At 34.1% G+C, this 23,936-nt stretch overlaps 1 protein-coding gene across 3 annotated transcripts in view; it reads right to left on the bottom strand.

Annotated features, from left to right (window-relative positions):
• Positions 1–23,936, bottom strand: part of LOC150104726 (serine/threonine-protein kinase DCLK1-like) — a 274,558-nt gene that overhangs the window by 126,266 nt on the left and 124,356 nt on the right. For all 3 annotated transcript variants that reach the window (XR_016548579.1, XM_090395906.1, XM_090395907.1), the window contains exons 4-6: positions 19,191–19,313; positions 13,690–13,766; positions 8,134–8,267 (exon numbers count right to left, since the gene is read on the bottom strand). Coding sequence is in view for 2 of the 3 variants with exons in the window: in XM_090395906.1 (XP_090252032.1) it covers positions 8,134–8,267; positions 13,690–13,766; positions 19,191–19,313 (334 nt within the window). In the remaining variant the exon portion in view is untranslated. The remainder of the gene's footprint in view (positions 1–8,133; positions 8,268–13,689; positions 13,767–19,190; positions 19,314–23,936) is intronic.

Below are 23,936 nucleotides of genomic sequence, written 5' to 3'. Positions count from 1 at the left end.
TTTCACTTGGTCAGACTATAATAAATTTAGTTTAATCCTTTATCCAAGTGTGTGCAAACAAAGCTTGCACCTGAAAGTATCTTCAGGACTGGGGTAAAATGGTACAACACTGAGCAGCCATTTGGCAGCTCCTATAGGAGGAGATGACCTTGCTAATGCTTCTGCCTTGGTATCTCCACTTGGGCCTGGCTCCCACTGAAGAGACCTCAATAAAGGCCGAAACTAGTCTGGGTAGTGGCCCTTCCCTTAATGCATAACATTATACATATCTGCAAGGAGATCTGTTTTGCATTGTGGGAGATGCTGAGATAGGAGTGTTGGTAGCTTGCTCCACCTTTGCAAGGAGTTACCCGGTGTTGTACCACTTTACACCATTCTTGAAGATACTTTCAGGCGCAAACTTTGTTTGCACACACTTGGATAAAGTATTAAACTAAATTTATTAGAGTCTGACCAAGTGAAAAATAAACTTTCAATAAATATGGAAATAAACAGAATAATTAAAGCTGGTATAATAGAGAGTCAAATGAACAAATCCATATGAAATAGGAGAAATTAGTAGAAACACTAAAGAAGCTGTATACAAGACAGTGTTCAGACAAATTTTGACTTCATGATCACATGTTGTTAAAGATATAACAGCTGATCAAAGACTAGAGATAACATATGAGAGTTGTGAGTAAAATTATAAACGTGAACAGATGGCAATGACAACAGTAGAGCACAGACTGTGTGCTCTGTGTGAGTAGAGCTAATTAGTATTTTAATAAACAGTTGCGCAAGGCACTAGGAAAAACTACCATTCCACACAAAAATTAGATACCATTTTAAAGTACTGAGATAAAAAAAAAAATTTAAGGAAATTACAACATAAACCAGATTAATTATAAAAACGAATTAATAACTACATATATTTTGGCATCTTCAGGGATCACAAAACAATGATATGTACACAGGCACTAACACTAAGCAAATAAGGCAACAGAAGTCGGTCCTAGAGTGATAAACAGTGCATCCTAGTGGGTTATACTGGATTGTATTGACTGTTGGGCTGACAATCTTAGAATGTATGCTTCCAAAATTTGAGGCAGTCTCATGCACCAAATTTGTTGAGGTTTGGCTGAAGTTTTTCAGAACTGAGGCAGATTCAAAGAATAGTATTTCGTATGTGCTTGCTGCAGTGTAATAAAGTGGCTTTCTTCCAGCGTATCCTGTGGTGGGCATCCAAAGCATGGTCAGCAAGTCCTGAGTGGCTGTATTGGCAGAACTGTGTGTAGTACTTGTGTTAGGATATCCTGCCTGCTAGGCCATAGTAAGACAGTTTGCAGCTGTAAAAAGACCTGCAATACTCCAGGCCAGTCTAGGCAAAGTGGCTGGTCTTTGGTGGAGCAGATAAGAGATGGCAATTTCTTACATGGTTTGTAACTAACTGGTTGTGAGGTCATATTTCATTAGGATTTTTGTTAATTTTTTGGATGTACCCCGAATACATGGAATGGTTATGGATTTAGAGTAATCTCTGCTTTGAAGGGGGGGGGGGTTATGTGGCTTTAATATTTTTGGGGAGGTTGTAGCCTACAACGTGTAGACTACAACCTCCCCCTCAAAAAAAAAAAGGTAACTTCAACTCTCCCTTTCAAAGCAGAGATTACTCTAAATCTATCACCATTCCATATAGACTTAGTTTCTGTTAGGAGACCCTCAGTAAATGGGTGACAGATTCTTTGAAGTCTAGAACAAGTTTACATCTAAATAGAGCACAGTGGAAATGCCACAGTCAACTGTGTGGCTAGTAGTTGAAGCATGACAGTCCATGCAAAATCTTGCCTTTTGTACTTCATGTCTCCAACATGCTCTCTTCTCGCGTCAAAACCGACTTGTCTGCTGTATATAAACCAAACCAAATGAATATGGTATCGTCTAGACTAAAGTGCTTGTAAAATAGGGTGCTGTCTTTAGATCTGAGAAGGCTGCAAACAGTTTGAAATGGCTTGAAAAGGTCACTTTGATGATATTTTTCTTGTAGAGAACAGCAATCCTAATAGAATAGGGATGTAAGGAATTAGGATAAAATATATGTACTGGATGTTCTGATCATGGAGAAAGCAACGATCTAAAAATAAAATTTGTGTAACCCTGGAGAAGTCACCAATTGTGAGTAAAACTAGTTGGTTTAAGTTTCTAATATTTATAACAATTAATATAATAATAATAAGTCCTGTTTATTCCTATATGCCTAATGTTTCTCACTGCTAGTAGTCAGTTTATTTCAATTTTTACATACTAAGATATTAAAGACTTCCACACATTAAGCCATTCTTGCTCCTACCATATAAGCAGTAAGCTCATGGATTTTTTTTTTTTTTCCAATTGCTATAATTTGCTTAAGATAACCAAGAAGTTTCAGTGAGAAAAATTACATTTATCTATCTACCCTATGTATATATAAAATGATAAGCCTTTTTATGTAATGTTTTTGTGTCACATTTTTTGTCAAGTTATTTGAAACATTTTGAAACTCAGGGGCTACCCTGAGTGTTGAGTCTTCGAAATTCGAGTCATCAGAATTCAAGGAGAACTGGCCTACCAGTCCGAAACATGGGGGGGGGGGGGGGCACCTTAGGTGCCAGAGCCTCCTAGTCTGATATATTGTTTCTGCCAGGTGATTAAACTTGGCAAAAGAAAATGCACAATATGAAATAATTAACTATAAAGTAGGATCTGGCTCAAATGAAAAGTCAGAGAATTAATATAAGGATACCTAATGGAGGATCTCCTCTTCAAGGATTAGACATTTGCCTGTTCTGGATTCATTGGTCTTTCCATCTTGCAGTTGGTCTCCCTCCATTTCCCTATATCTAGCCACTTCTTTTGGTAGCCAATATCTTTCCAACCTAATTAGATTTTCTTTACATTTCTCACTATATTCTTTGATCTTTCCATTTATGTCATAAATACCTAGTTCTTTTCTGATGTCTTCATTTCTTATTATTATTATATAACACCTCCAGGGAGTCCAAAGACTCATCGAGGGAGAGTGTGCTAACAGCATCGAATGATTGATCCCCTTCCAACTACTAACCGCACTCGAATCTTCCTTAACTTCTTGCGTGAGCCATTAGTAACAGAGTCCCTACCAATTGACTAACCTTTGCTGGCATCCTTTAATTGCTCTTAAAAATCTCATCTCTGCAACTTGTATTTTATTTTCATTTTTCTTTTTAATAGTCCATGTTTCTGAATCATATAGTAGAGTGGAAGTGGCCATTACTTTATTAAATTATAGTCAAGTTTCTTGTCTTTTTTTTTTTTTTATTCGGTGTCCTTTTAACTGTTCCGCAGATTTTCTGAAACTTAATTTTTCATCTATAACTATCTTTTAGATATGTTTTATGCAACATAAGTAATTAAACTTTGTCATCTGTTCTATTATTTTATTTTCTATAACTATTTTTGATCTAACATGATCTCAAGCTTTTAATGCCATGACTTTTGTTTTCTTTCGTGAAATTTTTATGGTTGGCTTACTTCGTTTAATTCATAAACTGATTTTTGAAGGTCATCTTCATTGTCTTATAATATAATCTGACCATCTGCATATAGTATTGCATAGATAACTGTATTGTTGTTTCCATATTTTAATAATATATTGAGCTGAAGATAAATCAGGATGCCAGACAGGGTTGTAGCTATTTTCAATCTTCTGTTAATTTATTACTTAAATGTATTTTTGTATCTTTATATGACTTGTAACAAATGTAAAGGATATTTGTTTTTTCATTATATTCCATAGTTTATCTCTGCGTATCTTATCAAAAGCTTTCTCATAATCTATAAAGGCCATATGAGTCATCATCAATTTCCTGATATGCCTCCCAGGGGTGTTCAAGTTTACTGTGAGACAGCATTACACCACAATTAAGTTTACATTATTATTAATCTCCTATCAACAATTTTCTTCCAAATCAATCTATTACTTATGAGCACTGCAATAATCATATCTAACATTTCATGCTTCTAGGGCACTTCTGACCGAATCGATCCACCTAGACTTTGGTCTTCCTCTGGGTCTCTTTGCTGCCATCATGGCATCAAATGCCTGTTTCGCTAACCTTTCTTCACCCATTCTATTTAAGTGGCCATACCACCTTAGATTAGAGCTGCTGACACATTCTTGAATGCTAATAATCAAGTGTATTTTTAATATCTTCATTTTTAAAATGATAGTGCAATTGATGCCATTAGTTCACTCCACTAATATTTCTCAGAACCCTCATATTTGTGGTCTCTAGACTTTCAAGTGCTTTACTTCTAACTGGTTTAAACACTGTTTTGTATACTGCTAGTTTGGTGTTTTGGCTAATTTCTCTCCTATTCCATATAAAGTTCTTCAGCTGGCTACCCACCATAGAAGATTTGCTTATTCTGTTGTCTATTTCCAGATTTAATTTGCCATTGTCACTAAAAACTGTGGCTAAATCAGCTAAAAAAAAAAAAAAAAAACAGCTAAAGCCCATTTGTTCCCATATAGGGAGTAGGCGGGGCCATTTACCCTATCTAACGTTTGGAGACTGAGTGGGCAGTTCAATCTCCACTGGTAGCCAATCAGAGAGATAGCTGGCCCAAGGCTATCAATGATTCATCAGTACGCAGTAGTTAGTGAATCGTGGAGACTTCCACTACATGTGTTTACGAGTAAAACATCTGCATAAAGCAAAGAGCTTTATAATATAATGTGCACTCTTCTCTTAGCCAAGATTTTACATCAAACCATCTTCCAGTATGTATTTACTTCAATTCTAACTGCTGACTGACAACTTAAATATAGACTATGTATTGCCATATATGTTTGTTATACCCCCATATAATTGTAATGTTTTGAAAAGTCTGTACACTCTTTGAGGGCACATGGCAGGAATTTGATGAAGTTTTGAAAAGCTTTTTTTTTCTGGGAACCATGCTATATGTCTTTTCCAGATCTATAAAACTAAAGTACAGATCCTTGTCATATTCCCATGAGTTCTCAACTATTTGTCTTAAAGTAAAAAATCTGATCTTGATAACCTGTATTTGGCATGAACCCAGCTTGTTCTTCTCTGAGTTTCTCTTCCACAAACTTCAACTTAAAGTATGCTTGCATAAATCTTGCCTGAAATGCTTAGTAGAGAAATTCCTCTGTAATTCTCACATTTATGTTTAATTCTCTTTTTTATAGATGGTACTATGACAGCTCTATTCCAATCATTGGCAATTTGACCTTTTGACCAGGGCCTCTGAATTACGCAGTGTAGCCACTGCAAAACTTTTATACTTCATACTTAAACATTTCTTGTCGAATATTATCTACCCCAGCTGCCTTTCCACATTAAGTTTTTCTTTACAATTTTTTTTTTTACCTCAAGTATTGATATGTACTCCTCTTTGCATTCTCTTGAAAATTTTCTAGTGTGGTTCTGTCACTGCTTGATTTGCTGAACAGTCTTTCAAAGTAATTAATTCAGACATCTAGGATATCCTTATCTTCAGTTTTCATGTAACCTTTATCATCTTTGATTCCTTTTACAGTACTCTTTCCTCCATTTCTAAGCTTCTCAAACAGCCTCTAGAACATTTTTGCTACCTTTCTGATATTTATTTTCCATACTCTTACCAGTCTTCCCATCACTTTGGTTTAGCTACTTTTACACATAGCTTAGCTCTTAAATTTTTGGCTGAATTCTTTTAGGGCATCTGCCAATTTATATGCTAGAAACATTTGATATGCTTTCTTTTTCAGGACTGCTTCTTTAACTTCTTGTGTGCACCATGGTGTTCTTATTTTTCTATCCTTGCAGACCAACTCAGCAAGGGTGTCTTTTTCAGAGTTTGCCACAGACTCCAAGGTTTGGTGCTTGTTTGCGATTTGTTTCATTTTTCTTGAATAATGTTTGTATAGTCAAGTCTACAATTTACCTGTAAAAGCTGCTCAACTTTAATTATTTTTAAAACTTTTTTTTACATACTACTCTTTTCAATGTGATATTCATTTTTATCCTGCTTAGTACTAATTAGTAACAGTCACTTTCAATTTCAAATCCTCTGTACACCTCCTATATCAGCATGGTGATATCACTATCAACAATGGCAGTCAATGAGGCTGCCATTGTTGATATTTATTTCTCGTCTTCTCTCCATGTGAACTCATGCACATCTTTATGTTGAAATGAGGTGTTAATAATGAATAGCCCATGGCCAATAAATACTTATTATTTTGAAATTTGGAGAAAAATGTTTTCTCCAAATTTTTACCAAAATGTTCCTATGTGCCTGGTGGGATTCGTTTCCTACTCTGCTGTTCAGATCTTCAACAAGGACTACTTTTTCCATTTTCTTTGTCAGATGCTTCTAATGACAAAAAAATTCTTCCATTTCTTCCTTAGAACTTTCTGTGGGACCATAAGTACAAATAAATTTCATTATCTATTTCCCCATTCTGAAGTTTGCCCACATAGCTCTACTTGAAACTGCCTTCCAATCAAGAAGGTTCTCTTCATGTTTGGACTGAATGGTATTGCTGTTTCTTAAGATTATATTAATTCAAATTTTAACATTATATACTTAATGCAATTTAGTATAATTCCTTAGATTTTAGGAATAGAAAGGTTCATTGTAATGATGCAATATGATTAAATGATTAATTAAACAATTAAATGAAAATTCAGCATTTTGACCAAGGGATCCATTCTGTGACTAGTCATGCAATGGATATGACATGGAGTGGACTCTTATACCCACTGCATGTCATGCAATTGGTATAAGAGTGGGTATAAGTCTCCTTTGTATGTTTTTGAAGGAGTGATTTGTATGCCATTTGTTTTCTTTTATTGCATTTTCTATGTTTGTGTTCCAGATTTTCAATGTTTTTCTTTTTAATATTTTATTTTTCTTTCCAAGGACTTCAGAGGCTGCTTTATGGATTATCTTTATTAAAGTTTCCCATTCTTCTGCTATATCATCATCATCATCAAATTCCTGCCATGTACCCTCAAGTGGTGTACAGGATATGACAGTACTACATGAAAAATTACATCATTACTAACTTCCTATCTACAATTTTCCTCCAAATCAGTCTGTTACTTGTCAAAACTCCAACATTATCAGATCTTATATTTCTATCGTCTAAGGCACTTTGTACCGTATCAATCCACCTATATCTTGGTCTTCCTCTGGGTCGTTTTCCTGCCAACCTGGCAGAGAACACTTGTTTTGCTAATCTTTCCTCTCCCATTCTATTTAAGTGACCATACCACCTGAGATTAGCTCTGCTAACGCATTCCTGGATGCTGACAATGTCAAGTTCTTTCCTAATATCCTCATTTTTAATATGATATTGCCATTGATGCCATCTGTTCATGCCTCTAATCTTTCTCAGGACTCATATCTGCGGTCTCTAGTCTTTGGTCAAGTGTTTTACTTCTGACCCAGCTCTCAGATCCATAAGTTAAAATTGGTTTGAACACTGTCTTGTATACAGCTAATTTAGTGTTCCGACTGATTTCTTTCTTATTCCATATGAATTTATTCAATTGACTTCCCGCCATACCAGCTTTGCTGATTCTGTTGTCTATTTCTATATTTAGTTTACCATCTTCAGTAAAAATTGTGCCTAAGTAGCTGAAATGTTTTACTTGTTCCACAGGTTCTCCATTCACAACACAGTTGACATTTTCAATGATTCTGCCTATTTTCATTGTCTTTGTCTTTTTATTGCTGACCTTCATACCATATCTATTACAACAGCTATTCAATTTAGTCAGAGAATCTTGCAGACTTGTAGCGGATTTATTTAGAAGTATAACATCATCTGCATAAAGCAAAGAGCTGACATTAACATCTCCAATTTTGATATCTGCTATATCATAATTTCCTTAATATTTTGGAAGCTATATCTTATCTTGTTTAGGTAATCTGTTAATCATGGTTGATACAACATTCTAATGCTTTCTTCTTGTTAAGCAAGAAAAAAGCATTAAGTTGAGTATTAAATTAAGAAAGCAATAAGGATACCTAATGACAACAAAAAGATACTCATATATTTCTAAAAGTAATGAATTTTCTAAATCAATAATATGCAACAGTCTAAGAAATACTTACCTATCAATGCATTCATGCACAACAGCAAAGTTTCCATCTCCAATGACTTTTCCTACATCATACCTACTAACAATTTCTTTAGGAAAACACAAAGATAACCTGTTGTAACCATTTTGGTACATTTTCTTAAAACTCTGGAAAAAATAAAAATAAATAATAAAATAAAAAATAAAATAAAGCAAACTGTATAAGAGAGAAAAAAGATTATCTACACTGAACTTAATTTCTCAAACTGAATGTTAATATAAAAAAAAAACTGAAAAAAAAAAAAAAAAAAGCAAAATTACCAGTGCATTCAACAGACTGCATGGTTTAATTTTTCATTATTGTAATTATCTCCTCAAATACTGCTAGAATGTAAGTAATTTTCTTCATAAACATAAGTAGAGAAAAAATATATACCATATAGTATTATTATATATACACAACTACTATTCTCAGATTACAGTACCAAGAAAACACTTAATATTTGGTTTAACCTTCCATGTCATCAGACATGCTTTAAATATATTTTATATGAAAATATAAAAATGACTTGGATATTTTCACTACAAAAGGCTTTAGAACATAACAGAAGTGTCTACATGAAACAATGGAACCTGAAGCCTGCTTGTTGACAAGACTGAGTTGCTATTCAAATTACTACCAGTAGTAACTATGGTATATCATTTCGCCAATCATTTTACCAAGCTAGAAACAACTGAACAGGTTTTTTCTTTTGTTATTATTTCTGCAAGATAAATTTTGACAAGACAGCAGTTCATTATCAAGAGAAAAAACACCACTCAAAGCTCAATCAGAAAAAAGGGTTTGAGATATCTATCATGTTAAAACAAACAGTATTTCCACAATTCTTGCAGATAAATTTTTTAAAAAAAATTAGTTTTGCCTTTCAAAAGCTATTATTCAACTAACAGACTAGAATTAACACCATCAAACTATGAAAAACTGAAGTACCAAAATCACAAGATGTTCTGAAGGAAATGTACTACAGTAAATTATCCACTATAACAAAGTATTCCTGCAGTGCACACAAGTTCACTATATAGCGAACTTGTGTGCACTGCATATATATAGCGACTCATATTTTGAAGACAACTTTAATTCCAATGAGCAAATTCATCTGAAAACAAATGCATATTCTACAGCCACTGGAGAAGTTAAAGATTGAAGCCAAAACATCTGATCAGCGATTTCCAAAAATCACTTAGATTAATTTACTAAATATATGAAGAGCCAAAAGCTTCAATTCGGTGACATAAAATTATTTAAATTAAGGGATTTTATATCCCATATTGTTTCACAGCCGAAAAAGAAACTCAAAGAGTTTCATGCCGAACATAGAAACTATATAAAGTTCAGCGAGTCTAAGCGTAAGCAAATACCTGGATAGTGCAACACATAGTAAGGGTGGAGCAAGCTCAGATCACTATTCTTGGTATTTACCCATAATGTGAAACTCAGCTCCTAGGAGCTGTATTACTGTTCTATATTAGGAGAGAAGGTCACTACCCAGACCAGTTTCAACCTTTATTGAGGTCTCATCAGTGAGTAGCTAGACCTAGATAATACCAAGTTTGTAGTGAACAGAGCTTACATACCCTACTATAAGAATTGCCAAGAAGGTGTCATAATAAATTACTAAATATATACTATGAGTTGCCTCAGTGTTGCACTACCAAATGGGTTATGTGTTGCACCATACAGGTATTTGCTTACGCTTGAACTTGCCGAACTTTATATAGTTTCTATATTCGGCATGAAACTCTTAGAGTTTCTTTTTCGGCTGTGAAACAATATGGGATGTAATGTCCCTTAATTTAAATAAATCATTTAGAATAATCCCTTGATTTCTGTTAAAGGGAAATATTAGTTAATTACAACAGTAGATACACCAATTTGTCTAGAAAAAATATTAGCTGAAGTATGAAAAGCTAATCCACACTTTATTTTTGTGCTCCACATTGCTAACATGTTCTTTCTCACTTTATAACTTCAGCTTGCCTAGCCTATATAAGCAAGACTGCAAGAACTTGTGGAAAGGAATAGTCCTTTGGTGACCTTACGAGGCTTACAAATGGTTTGAATGCTAATCAAATGTATTCTTTGAGAAGGGGAAGCAATCTTTGTTGACATATTACCAAGGTATGGGATGGAAATGTAGTCCCTGTACTGGATATTCTGGTTTTGAAGAGGAGGAATAAGAACCAACACATTGGAAATGGTTTGAAGCTCCTCGAGGTTGCCAAGGAGAAGCTTACAGTCTTACTTCCTTAAGAAGGGTGCAAGACTGTAAGAACCTTAAGTTCTTACACCCTAAGGTTCTCAAGGGTGTAAGAACCTAGCTTTTGAGATGAAGGGACGAAGCATAAAAACAGAATCCAGTACAAGTGGCTTGCAAAAAAAACCTCTAAAAGAAACATAATAATTTTGTTTCTTTGATTAAAAGATCCAAAGAAAGCAAGTAAACTCCATTTTTAACTAATAAGATTTACATTAAGGTGGAATAAATTAAGCAAAAGGAGAAACTACTGCAAGGTGAAAGTTGTGCTTGGACACTATGAAAATTGTCTTCTATATCTCCAGAGGTAAGTGTCAGTGTAGTTTGAGCTAGGAAATGCATATCAAAATTTTTCAGAAATAGCTCAACAGATGGGGGAGATAAGGGAATATACCAATCAAAACAGTTGCCTATAAAAATCCACTGTTTTACCAAGTTAATCTGAAAGCAATGTTTGATCGGTTCAGTGATGTTTGATGAGAAAAGGTTTGAATTAGGCTTAATACCAACAGGAACGCTGATAAAGAGAGAAACAATGTCCAGGATATCAAAAATGTCCATTGGTGATAATGTTTGATAACTCCTGAATAAAATGGGCTAAATTTTTGATGAAGAGTTCCAAATATGACTTTGTAACAGACCAGCTAGACATTTAGGTAGTAAGTCAGCTGATAACATCAATCAGTCTTAAAGGAATATTATTCTTGTGGATCTTAGGATAACTATAAAATTTCAGGGTTATGGGGTGAAGAGACAAGTTTCTGTATGGAGCAATTAGGAATGTTCTAGAATAATTCATTTGTTTTCTCATGTGTGATCCAGGCAGGATTATGATCAGGATTTAAACAGGTCAAGGAATCTTCAACTATGAGACATTTTGGAAATTTAATCGATGTTCATAAATGTTGGTTCTCCCTTTCATTCACACTTTTCACTCTCTGCCTCCTATCTTTTTTGTGAATACAGCATTGAATATTAGCAGCTAAAATGTTAGCATGCTTTAATTCAACACTTGGATAAGTGTCCCATGCAAGTGATGGATATGTTATAAATTTTATAAAATTTACCTTCATATATTCCCACATATGCTGAAAATAACAGATGAATTTCATAATTTGATGCTAACCTCTCATTTCTTCCCAATGCTATCCTAAACTTTTCATAAACATCATGGGATGGTAGCCATTATGAACAACTATTACTGGTCTGTTGCATCTAAGATAATCCATCTTGGCAGGAGTGGGTTACATGCACTGCCACGATCACTTTCATGGAAGTGCAAGTATAATATTATATTTCCACATGACCATGAATGAAACTGCTGTTAAATAAGTTATAGCATGATTTTTTAAAATAAAATTTTCAAGTATTAGCACATTTTATCCTTGCAACCAGCTGATCCTACTGCGATGGGATTTAGGACATTACTTGTCCCATAAAGCACTGTTTGGGAGCCAAACATTGATCTATTGATCAAATTCCTACAATCATACAAAGAAACATTTGTTTTCAAAAAAAAAAAAAATTTCACCATTAGCAGAGATGTACTAGCTACTGCCTAAAGAAATTAGTATCTTGTTTTATGGAACAGATTAGGCAATTGTTATAAATTATATGGTTTCTTATAAATGAGTAATGTTGAAAGGTGCATAAATAGAATGACTCATTATCCATCGTAAAGTGAAAGCAAAAAGTTTCAGAATTTAGACATCAAGCACTATTTTCTTCGATTAATCCTGCACATGAAATTCAGCTTGCCAATAGACTGTTTAAGCAAATTGCCCACCTGATCAAGCAATAGAACAATTCCATATTTCCTATATTGCAAAATATATACTGTTTACTGTGACTTTCCAAGAAAGAACCAGTCATAATAAATTGCCACAGAAATGAAGCTCCTTTTTTTTTTTTTTTTTTTTTAAATCAGGTTTTTTTTTTTTTTTCAGACCATTTTATTTAACCATTTTGTAAAAATGTACTAGATTTGCAGCATTTGATATAATGTTAAGACCGATTTTTGTAGATTTGTTCTCCAAGCCACAAAAGTCATTTGATACTTAAGATGCCAATATGGAAGTAGCCAATCATCATTGAAAAATCTGTATACAGTGATGTAACTAGTGGATAAATGGAGCCCTATACTAAGGTTGAAAGTAATGAACATGAGTGCAGAATTTTGCATGTTTAACTTATTTAAGGCAAAAATTAATCATTTTATTCCTTGCAGTGGTTCGAAATTATACATACACAAATGGTCCTCAATCTTTCAAGTCTGCAGCGAGTTGCCAGTTTGATATTTAGTTAATATATTTAGCCAACAGCTGCAAGATCTTTTTTATCCTATTGTCATCATCAAACCTCCATGGAGTGTCCAACTCATAGTAAAAAACCTGTCTGAGATATTAACCCCCCCCATACACAACTTGCTGATACTTATCAGGCAGCCAATCTCCAGTCCATTGCGCAATCATGTGGCAATCAAAGTCTTTTAATAAAATCTAAATACACCATGGTGTATTGTAACACCTTTATTATAACAATGTTATAATAAATAACTGGACTGCTAAAACATGATCTTCCTTTAGCAAAACCATGCTATCCATCCAAGAGAATCCAGTTCTTCTCAATCCAATTCTTAATTGTAGTCCTCACTAGCCTCCCTACCACTGACCACAATTCCAGACAAATAGATTGACCTACAATTCCAAGCCTCAGTCTTATCATCCCTTTCCTATAAAGCAGAACAATTCCCCCCCCCCCCACTCATTTGAAACTTGGTCCAAACTAAAACTCACTAAAAAAATACATCATAGCTGTTAATTCCCTGGGACATTCCTTCAAAATATGTGGTGATATACAATCAAATCCTACAAGCCTTACTGACATCAAGTTTACTCAATTCATCATATATCTTCTGCTTGTTCACTATCAATAGCTCTTCCTTTCCCACTGCTCGAATTCTGCATGATGCTACAGTCACAAGAATAAAAATAAATACCTTTATGAATTGCTTACTTAACATGCATTCTTTTACTAGCAACATAATGAAATAACTCCCTAGGATTTCTTTTTACTTCATTAGCTAACTGCTGCTGCTCATACTGCACTTTTGCTACCTGTACCAAGTGAATCACCTTTGTTTTCCTGTTCTTCATAAAGAACAGTATTCTACTATTACAAAAAAAATTTAATGATAATATGGTATTAGTAGAAACAATAACTGAGTATTTAATTTACTTTTTAAAAAAATGAATAAAATGAAATTTGATACATACTGGAGACCTGAGATGACTACGGTGGGCAAAGAGAGGTGATGAACATAGGGAACTTCTACTACTGTTAGTAGATGACACTGCAAGAAATTAAAGTTATTATCTGCTGCTCTGAAATGCTGTCTAAAAAAACAGAGATAACACTGTATTTAACAAGAATGCAGCAATGCTCCAATTAATTATTTTAACTTAAGCTCAAGAAAAAATATCAGATATATTAAAGTGAAACTGGTAACTTGAATTTAATAGTAGATAAATTATTATTAAGACTAAGAGAGATCGGTAATGAGCAGGTGATCTCTTTTTTTTTTTTTTTTTTTTTTGCAAGATGCGCAAGACGTGATGGTTTAATACATGCAAAATTATTACAATAGCATCTCAATGGAGTTAGAAGATACATTACAGGCAACTATCACATGTCACACACATCTTGCATATTTTTAATTATAAAACTGCTATTGGTGTAAACCTAACCTCAATGCAACTTCTAACATTGACTTGCATACTCTCATGAATATCAGGATAAATAAATTAGATGAATGCAAATAAACAAAAACTCATCTTGCACATACATATACCATTGTACACTTGGATGGTATACAATTGCAAAATGATCACTAAGTAAATTGACTATTTGGTTTGCTTTTGCTACCTCCTTACTATCAGGGCTTTTTGAAGTCATCCTTCTATATTAATTCCCTTTTTTGACTTGCTATATTTTAAAAAGAGCTCTTCAGTTGTTTTGGCCTCATCAGCTAGTTTCCTCTCATAATTATCTTTGGCCCTTCTTGCCTCCTGTGCTGCTCATAGATATGGTGATCACATCTATTTAAGTGTCTTTTTGAGTGAATAATCTGAAATAATTCTCTTCTAAGTAAGGTAAGGCACGAAGAATCCTTAATATCTGGCTTATAACTTGCTCTTTTTCTACAAATGCTTAATGATGCCATTCATCCATCAAATTCCTAACTGATTTATCCTCCTAACTCTGTGTATACAATCTGATACTGCTTTCTTCAAACGCAGTTTAACCATCTCCCATGGACTACCACTCCCCCCCCTCCCCAAATTCTTACACCATGGTGCTGCTGAAAGCTAACTCCTGAAACGTCATAAATTCCGTTTCAAACTTGGCATGTCAGAGGAGAAGGGGATTATGTAGTTAAAAAAAATAAATGTCAGCTGAAAATTGTAGTAGTGTAATATTTTTATTCTGTTCTTTCTTTACAACTGCTCCTGTATTCTGGTCCAGCTATGCAGTAACGTTTGGGGACCTTAATATAAAAAATCTATTCCAAGTACAGTTCGAAATGGTTGACCAATATAACCTGCAAAGATGTCTGCAAAAAAAAAAAAAGAAAATCACCTCTCTACAATCCACCTTCAATTCCATCTGACTGAACTTTTTCAGTACCTTAGGCCATGATCTTTTCCAAACATATGGTCAAAATTTATTTAACAATGTGACCACATAGTGGTGTCTGCCACTGCCCACTCCACCTCATGAATAGCCAATGCAGTCTATATCAGTTAAGCACTGCAGCGTGCAGTGATATCAGCAAGGTAGTCGCAACTCAAATTCTCCTCCCTTTGGTCTAATTAGATTGAATTCCTCGGGCAACCATTCAAGCAATTCAAGGACTGCAAATTGATCAGGAAGTAAGGTGAATGACATGTAGAATTTACAACAAAAAGAAGACTTCATATTTTTCAAGAATGCTTTTTTTTTTTTTTTAAATAGATTTAATATCCCAAATTTGGCAGGCAGGCAGTTTCATGCTAAATACCAGTAATAATGATGGGGTAAATCAATATACAACTTGGAAGTTAAAGCTGATCTGATTCTGGCCCCAGTGATTGTTGTTTTCAAAGCAATCAGTGAATTACTATAGTACTTGGCTTTAAAATCACTGGAAACTCTTGGAAGAGATCAAACTCTCACCACCAACCCACATATAAATATTGATCTGGAATTACAGCAGAAGCTTTCAAAAATGCTGGATATAATACATATTCTAATCTATGAATATTGAATCAAGCTTTAAACACTGGAATAATACCTCAACAATAGAAACAAGGCCTTATTGTTTCTATACCCAAAAAGGGCAGTCTTAAGAGAATGGATAACTACAGAGTTATCCATTACTTTACTATCAACCACAGTTAAAATCTACAATAGGATTATACTCAATAGAATAGAACCTTACTTAACACCACTTTTAAGAAAAAACCAAGCTGGATTTCAATAAAAGAATGAAATAAATAAACAAACTAGACATTTTAAATAACAAGATCAATGAACTAATGACCAGAGACAAAGAAAATCAACATAATCCACATATGCTCCTACAGAATGTACTCCACTAGAAGACAAAGACACCTATTATAAAGATCTTTCTGAAACTGTCATGAACCCAGTTCACAATGTCACACTCATTGGTGGCGATTTTAACGCCCAAATTGGTAAACACATTGCCAATTTGGCAATGTCTTTACCAATTTTACTAAAAACGTGGGTAAATAAACATTGCCAATACTACTACTAAAAACTTATCATGAAACCACAAATAACAATGAACATTCTCTTATGAACATCTGCAATAGCCATCACATGGTAATCACCCAAACCAAATTTCCGCATCCAAAAGAAAGACTATGGGCCTAGGAACATCCAAAGAGTTCTCATTACCAAATAGACCACATCCTAATCAATGGAAAGTGGATCAGATAAATCAAGAACTGTCAAGCATATAACACAGTTGAACTAAACTCTGACCACAGCATAATCAGTGCCCACATTAAACATTCACTAAAAGCCTCTAAAAATAACAAGTATAAAAAGAAACAATACAACTGGGACAAACTAAATAACCCAGAAATTGCAGCATCTTTCCACGCCACATTAGAAGACAATATGGAAAACATTCTTAAAGATCCAGCTAATGAAAAGTATAAGGGAATCATTGAAGCAATAAACATAACATCTAACAAAATTCTTGGAAACAACAACAAAAAAGACTCAGAAAAATGGATTACTGCTGAAACTGAAAAATTTATAGATAAGATTGCTGCAAGTTGCCCGTGTTTGTACTACGTACTAGGACTACTTGCATTAGCTCACGCTAGTAATTGCCGATACTTTAATAGTTTATTATACTATATTCAGCATGAAATTCTCAGATTCCAATCTTTGAGTTTCTTATTCGGTTTTAAAACATTGTGGGATTTAATATCCCCTTAATTTAAATAATGTTTATATCGCCAAAATGAAGCCTATTGGCTTTATATTTAAGTAACTTAATGGGTGCACCTTTTTGACAACTCGTATAGCAGAGTATATAAGTTCTTTTAGCTATACCCTTTGGTATTAATTTGGTTTAGCTACTCGCTGATGAAGCCTCAATAAAGGCTGAAACCGATCTGGGTAGTGACCTCCCACCATAATGTAATAACAGCATACATTTCCTAGGAAACGTGTTTTTACATTATGGAAAATACCAAGAATAGCAATCAGAACTCTACTACCTTTGCTGCGAGTTGCCCATGTTTGTACTAGGACTACTTGTATTAGCTTACGCTAGTAATCGCTGATACTTTTATAGTTTATTATGCTATATTCGGCATGAAACTCTGATTCCAATCTTTGAGTTTCTTATTCGGTTTTAAAACAATGTGGGATTTAATATCCCCTTAATATATAAATATTAAGGGGATATTAAATCCCCTTAATATTGAATAAATAAATACTGCAAGGAACTTGAAAATTATAATAAAACTGGAGATACTAGAAACACTTTTCAAATGATAAATTATATCTGTCATCATAAAATAAAAAGAAGTGGAAATATTGTCACACAGAACAAAAATGGTATGATGAAAGAATGGAGAAACTACTTTCAAGAATTACTGAATGTTGATAATCCCCAACATTCAAGTCAGCTAGCAGACCTGCATCTAACCACCACTCTACCAATAAATTGTGATGACTTCACTGAAAAGGAACTAAAAATAGCAATAGATCAAACCAAAGCAGGTAAGTTCCCAGGGATTGACGGAATTAGAGCAGAAGCTTTCAAAAATGCTGGGTATGATAAGGGCAGTCTTCATAGAATGGACAACTACAGAGGTATTACTTTGCTATCAAACAAAATTAAAATCTACAATAGGATGACACTCTATAGAACAGAAACTTACTTAACACCACTTTTAAGAAAAAAACCAAGCTGGATTTCTAAAAAAATGATGTACAACAGAACAGATACATTGCATCAGAATCATAGAAGGCTCACATGATATAAACTTACCACTCATCTTAACCTTTATCGACTTCAAAAAAGCTTTTGATCTCATTAATAGAGAAACACTGTTTAAAATACTCAGCTTCTATGGTCTACCCTCAAAACTCATACAAACAATCTCAGCACTTTATAAAGATTACAATGATGCAGTAATCTTTAAAACAGAAACATCTGAATCATTTCCAGTGACAACAGAAGTCCTGCAAGGTGATGTACTAGCACCTTGTTTTTAATATGCTTGGACTACATCTTCCGGGCCATCAACACAGAAGATCTTGGTTTTATCATTAAAACATCCGCCCACACCATGCAAATAACTGATCTTAGCTTTGCTGACAATGTTGTACTTATTGATACAGAACCAACAAATGCAGAAAAACATCTGTCTACTAGAGGCACAGGCTAAATTTATTGGTCTACAGATCAACATCCAAAAGTCCAAAGTATTCTGAATAGGTTGTGAAAACTTTATACTTCATATCAACAATAAACCCTTAGAAAGAGTAAAGGACTTTCAATACCTTAGATCGTACATAAACTATACAGAAAATGATATCAGAAAACTTAAACAGCTGGCTCTAGTCTTCCATAACAAACTCCACCCCATCTGGAAATCATCATTACTATCATTAATGTACCTGAAAATATCTTCAGGACTGGGGTAAGGTAGTACAACACCACCACTTACTCCAGTCCTGAAGATATTTTCAGGTGCAAACTTTGTTTGCTCACACTTGGATAAAGGATTAAACCAAATTTATTATAGTCTAACCAAGTGAAAAATAAACTTTATTCATTATAATGAGTTTACAAGAACAAGGAGTTAGCATAACAAGTTCACTTTAGAACTTAAATGTTGAGTACTAGATGTTACATAATCACCCAAAATGATAAGCAACATACAATAAATCCGATGAGAACAGCTTCTTCAGGATCTTGGTTACCAGAGATATTAAATGACCATTGTGAACAAGAAACATGCATAAAACCAAAAAACAAAAGCACGAAAATACAAAAGTCCATTACAGTAAAGAATGATTATCTTAAACAAATCTGGAATGCACAGTAGCTTGCTATTATCAAGTTTAACATATTACTCCTCTGAGTCCATTTCATTCATTTTACTGTAATACTTAGTTTAACTTAAAACATATGATATTAATGCAATCAATTTGTCTTTTATTAAAACCAAAGTAAATTCAATACCATCTCTGAAATGATAAGCAGGTGAAGAGATGCGCCTTCGTGGGGTGGGAGAGTGAGCATTGGAATGGCGACTTTTCCTATAACTGATGGAAATCTTGGCACAACTGCTAAGGTTCTTGAATTCTGTAAGTGATAGTTATTTTACAATTATTCTTTTAAAAAAAATAAATTAAATAAATGATATACTGAAACAGCAGTCTTGCATATGCTATAGAAAACAAAATTCTTCTACAAAAAAAACAAAAAAACTAATAATTATGAGTAAGGTTACCACATTTTCAAATGCCAAAACCAGAAACGACAATGTCATACCGCATGATCTCACCTTACATTTAAATGTTCATCTGTGGTTTTACAGCTTGATTCACACCACACCAAGGGAACAATTTATTTTGCTGTTTTTGTATCCAGTGTCATAGTACATAAAGACTAACAATTAGTTGTGAGTGGAAACAAGCTAAAATCTTCAACTTAATAACCTAATTTTGACACGTTATATAAAAAGCTCACATTTTAAATTGAATGTCTTAAAATGAATCTTTCATTGTGAAGAATCTATGGATACAACACACGTGTTAGAAAATTACTTATCATTAAGAAACAGACTCATTTATCCTAGCCTGACCTCTAGTTGGGAAAAAAAAACAGAACTACATTAAACAATTTCTGAAGTCCTCTCGTATCAAGATTTTCTTCTGTTTGGGGTTGTTCTGATGCTACCTCCAAATTCTTGGAATAATTAATCCATTCTTGTTCAGATTTGGATGATGTCTCAATATTTCAGTCATCTTCCTTGAATCTCTTTCAAACCACATTTTGGTGTGGTGTTGGAACTGTGCCTTTTCAGTCAATTCTGTGACATGTTTGGACTGTGTGGTCTAAACCTGTTTTAACATAGTGGAGGTATTTAATGTGTCATTTGTGTTCAACTTTTCTAATCTAGATGGTGCATACTGTTTCCCCTATGTAAGGTAGATTACAGATGCATTGAATTTTGTAAACCCTTGGGTGGGTAAGGTATGGAAAAGGATCTTTGGAAGAGCTAAGTAAATTTCTTGATTTTGCAAGGGGGGGGGGGGGGTTCGAAAGTTGTCTTAATATTGTCTTTATGTTAGTTTTCTATCTATTTTTAAAATTAATGTCCCAAATTTCTAAAAATGAATGCAGCCACATTTGGAGAGTTTCATTGTTGCCACTAACAACGCATTCTCTCAAACTTTTAACTTCTATGTTGCACTTTGGTTTTCTTCCATTTAATCCTGTGGGATGAAAGGGGGGCCTAAGGCATGGTCTGCCAGTCCCAACTTGCCATGTGGTAGTGTTCTCCAATCAGATCCTACCCGTTCACAGAAAAACAGTTCACTCATTGCTAGATGAAATAAAGGATGAATTTGTCATCTTTAGTGAATGAATGATTACTAGTTTGACATATGGTTTGAATGTGGTGCAAAGATTATATTTATTAAGTTACATTTTCAGACTGCTATATATATGATAGTGATAGTTTTGCTGCAGTATATCATGGAAGGCATTTGGTATGTTATGGGACTATAGCCATTGATTAAAAATATATGATGAAGGAAAGTAACTCAGGTGGTAGATGCCTTCCTCAATGGATGAGATAGCCTCAACTCCGTGCAAAGGTGTTTTTAGGATATAGTATTGTATCCTAAAGAAAATGATCTTTTGAAAAGCATACAAGTTGTGATAACAGCTTGGTTCTCAGTGTTTCTATGTAGAAAATTGCTTTTAGAAAGAACCTAATGTCATTCCATCCAGTTTGTGCATTTTTCCTGTTCATGTGAAATAACCAACATGTACAGTTTGGGAATAATTCAAATATGTCTGGGGCAAAGTGGGAAGTCAATAAGTAATAAAAATTATGATGCCTGAATTTTGTTTTGAAGGATATGGTTTAGTAGTTTTAAAATGAACAGTGAAAGGGAGATGGAAAAGAAGTTGCCTGTTAGGGGTGAACAACTTCAAATGCTTGGGGAAGTTTTTATGTAAGTCTGACTATACTATCCACAACTGAACACGAGGGTAAGTATCAGATTTGTGATTTTTTTTTTTGTTGTTGTTTATTTATTCAAGGTAATTTTCCATATAGTTTGAGCTTGTTACCAAATATGATGCACCAATATTCTCTTCTATAATACTCTTCAGTAATTTATGACCTTTTTTTCTGTGCATTAGTAAGATCAGTCTACACTAGATAGAATCTTTTAGATTGTGGATTTGTTATATTGTTGGATTCATTACCTTAATATCTGCTTTTTTTTTTTTTTTTTTTATTAGGATCTGTTGTTATTATATAGCTAAAGCTATATTTTTATCATCATATTCTTGACATGTGCCCTCAAGGGGGTGTACAGGATATTATGAAAACTTACATCATCACTAACTTAATATCAACAATTTTCCTCCGAATCAAACTGTTATCTGTCAAGACTACAACATTATCAGATCTTTTATTTCTGTCTTCTAAAGCACTTTGTACTATCAATCCACCTATATCTTGGTCTACCTCTGGGTCTTTTTCCTGTAAATCCTGGCAAAGAACACTTGCTTTGCTAATCTTTCCTCTCTCTCTGTTTATGTGACCATACCACCAGAGATTAGCTGTGCTTACACATTCCTGGATATGCTAACAATGTTATCTTTCTCAGGACTCATTTCTGTGGTCTCCAGTCTTTGGTCAAGTGTTTTATTTCTGATCTCAATTAAAATTGGTTTGAACACTGTCTTGTATACAGCTAATTTAGTGTTTTGACTAACTTCTCTCGTATTCAATATAAATTTATTCATCTGACTTCCTACCATACCAAATCTGTTGAGTCTATTGTCTATTTCCATATTTAATTTACCATCTTAACTAAAAATCATGTCTAAATAGCTGAAATGTTTCACTTGTTCTATAGGTTCTCCATTCATGATGCAGTTGATATTTTCAATGTTGATGTCAATTTTCATTGTCTTTGTTATTGCCGATTTTCATACCAAATTTATTACAACAGTTATTCAATTTAGTCAGAAAATCTGGAAGACTTGTGCTGGATTTATTTAAAAGTATAACGATCATCTGCACGAAGTAAAAGGAATGACTCCAATTTTCATACCAAATTTAATATTGCTTTCCTTCATAATGTGATTGAAATAGATCATGAATAACAGAGGAGATAATGTACATCCTTGTCTGACATCAGATTTAACATCAAACCATCTTCCTGTACTTCCTTCACTTCTAATTGCTGATTATAACTCAAATAAAGACAAAGTATTGCTTGATAAAATGCCCACTGACACCATATTATTATTATTACATGACAGCTCCAAGGAGGGCACCTACTCTACAACTCTGTCTCCACCACTGAAATCCACCAACTACCACTAACCACACCAACACCACTAGTATTTCCACAGACATTCACAAACATACATGCCCATGGCGGGATTCGAATTCAGCCTTTTGGCTGCAAAGCATATACGCTAACCCTCGGCCAACCATGCCAACAACTGTAGTATTTTGAATAGCTTTTCTCGACACCTTTTCATATGCCTTTTGCAGGTCTACAAAACTTAAACACAGATCTTTGGTATATTCCCACGATTTCTCAACTATTTGTCATGAAGTGAAAATCTGATCCTGGTAGTCACTATTTGGCTTGAATCCAGCTTCCTTTTCACACTCTTTCTCAAGTATACTCGCATAAATCTTGCTAGGAACACTCAGTAGGGAAATAATTCTCACATTGTTTCATTTCCCTTTATATATACATATACACACATGTACACACATGTACTATGAGAGAACTACCCAATCACCTGGAATTCATCCCACTGTCCAGGCCTCCTCAACTATGCAGTGCAAGCACTGTAAGACTTTTATACCTCCATACTTGAGCATTTCTGGTTGAATATAATCTACTCCTGCTGCCTTTCCATATTTCAGGCTTTTCACGACTTTTCTACTGAAAGTATGAATATGTATTCTTGATTGCATGCCTAGTCAGTTTTTTTTTTTTTTTTTTTTTTTTTTTTTTATCATTGTGCTGTCACTGATTGTTTCATTTATGAAATTTTCGAACTAATTACTCCATACATCAAGGATATATCTTTTACTCCAGTTTTCATGTTAACTTTATCGTCTAATTCCTTTTTCAGCACTCTTTCCTCCATTTCTAGGTATTTTTTTTGAAAACCTCCAGAATATTTCACCACCTTCTTGATATTTATTTTCTATGTTCTTTCCATGACTTTGTTTAGCTACTTTTACACAGTGTTTAGTTTTCTTACATTTGTCTCTGTATTCTCTAAGAGAAAGCACAAGCTGATTTATTCAACAGGAACTTTCAATATGCTTTCTTTACCTTCACTGCCTCTTTAACTTCCTGTGTCTGCCATGGAGTACTGATTTTTCTATCCTTGCAGACAACCTCACCACATGCCTCTCTGGCTGAATCAATCAGGGCTTTCTTCAAGGCTTGCCATTGCATCTACAAGATTTGGTTCCTGTTCTCAAACGCTTTCATTTTTTCTTCAATAATCTTTGTGTATTTTAGTCTACTGTTCACATCTGAGAGCTGCTCAACTTTTATTCACTTTAAAACTTTCTTACATGTTATTCTTTTCAATATGAAATTCAATTTTATCCTGCTCAATACTAAATGGTGATCACTTCCAATTTCAAATACTCTGTACCCTCTGGTGTCCTGCACCAGTGAGAAAACATCACTATCAACAATA

Source organism: Typopeltis vanoorti, chromosome 7 (assembly GCF_054136105.1).
Source record: "Typopeltis vanoorti isolate ZY-2024b chromosome 7, IOZ_Tvanoo_1.0, whole genome shotgun sequence".
NCBI classification, from domain to species: Eukaryota; Metazoa; Arthropoda; class Arachnida; order Uropygi; family Thelyphonidae; genus Typopeltis; species Typopeltis vanoorti.
This window is presented reverse-complemented; position numbering and strand designations above follow the sequence as displayed.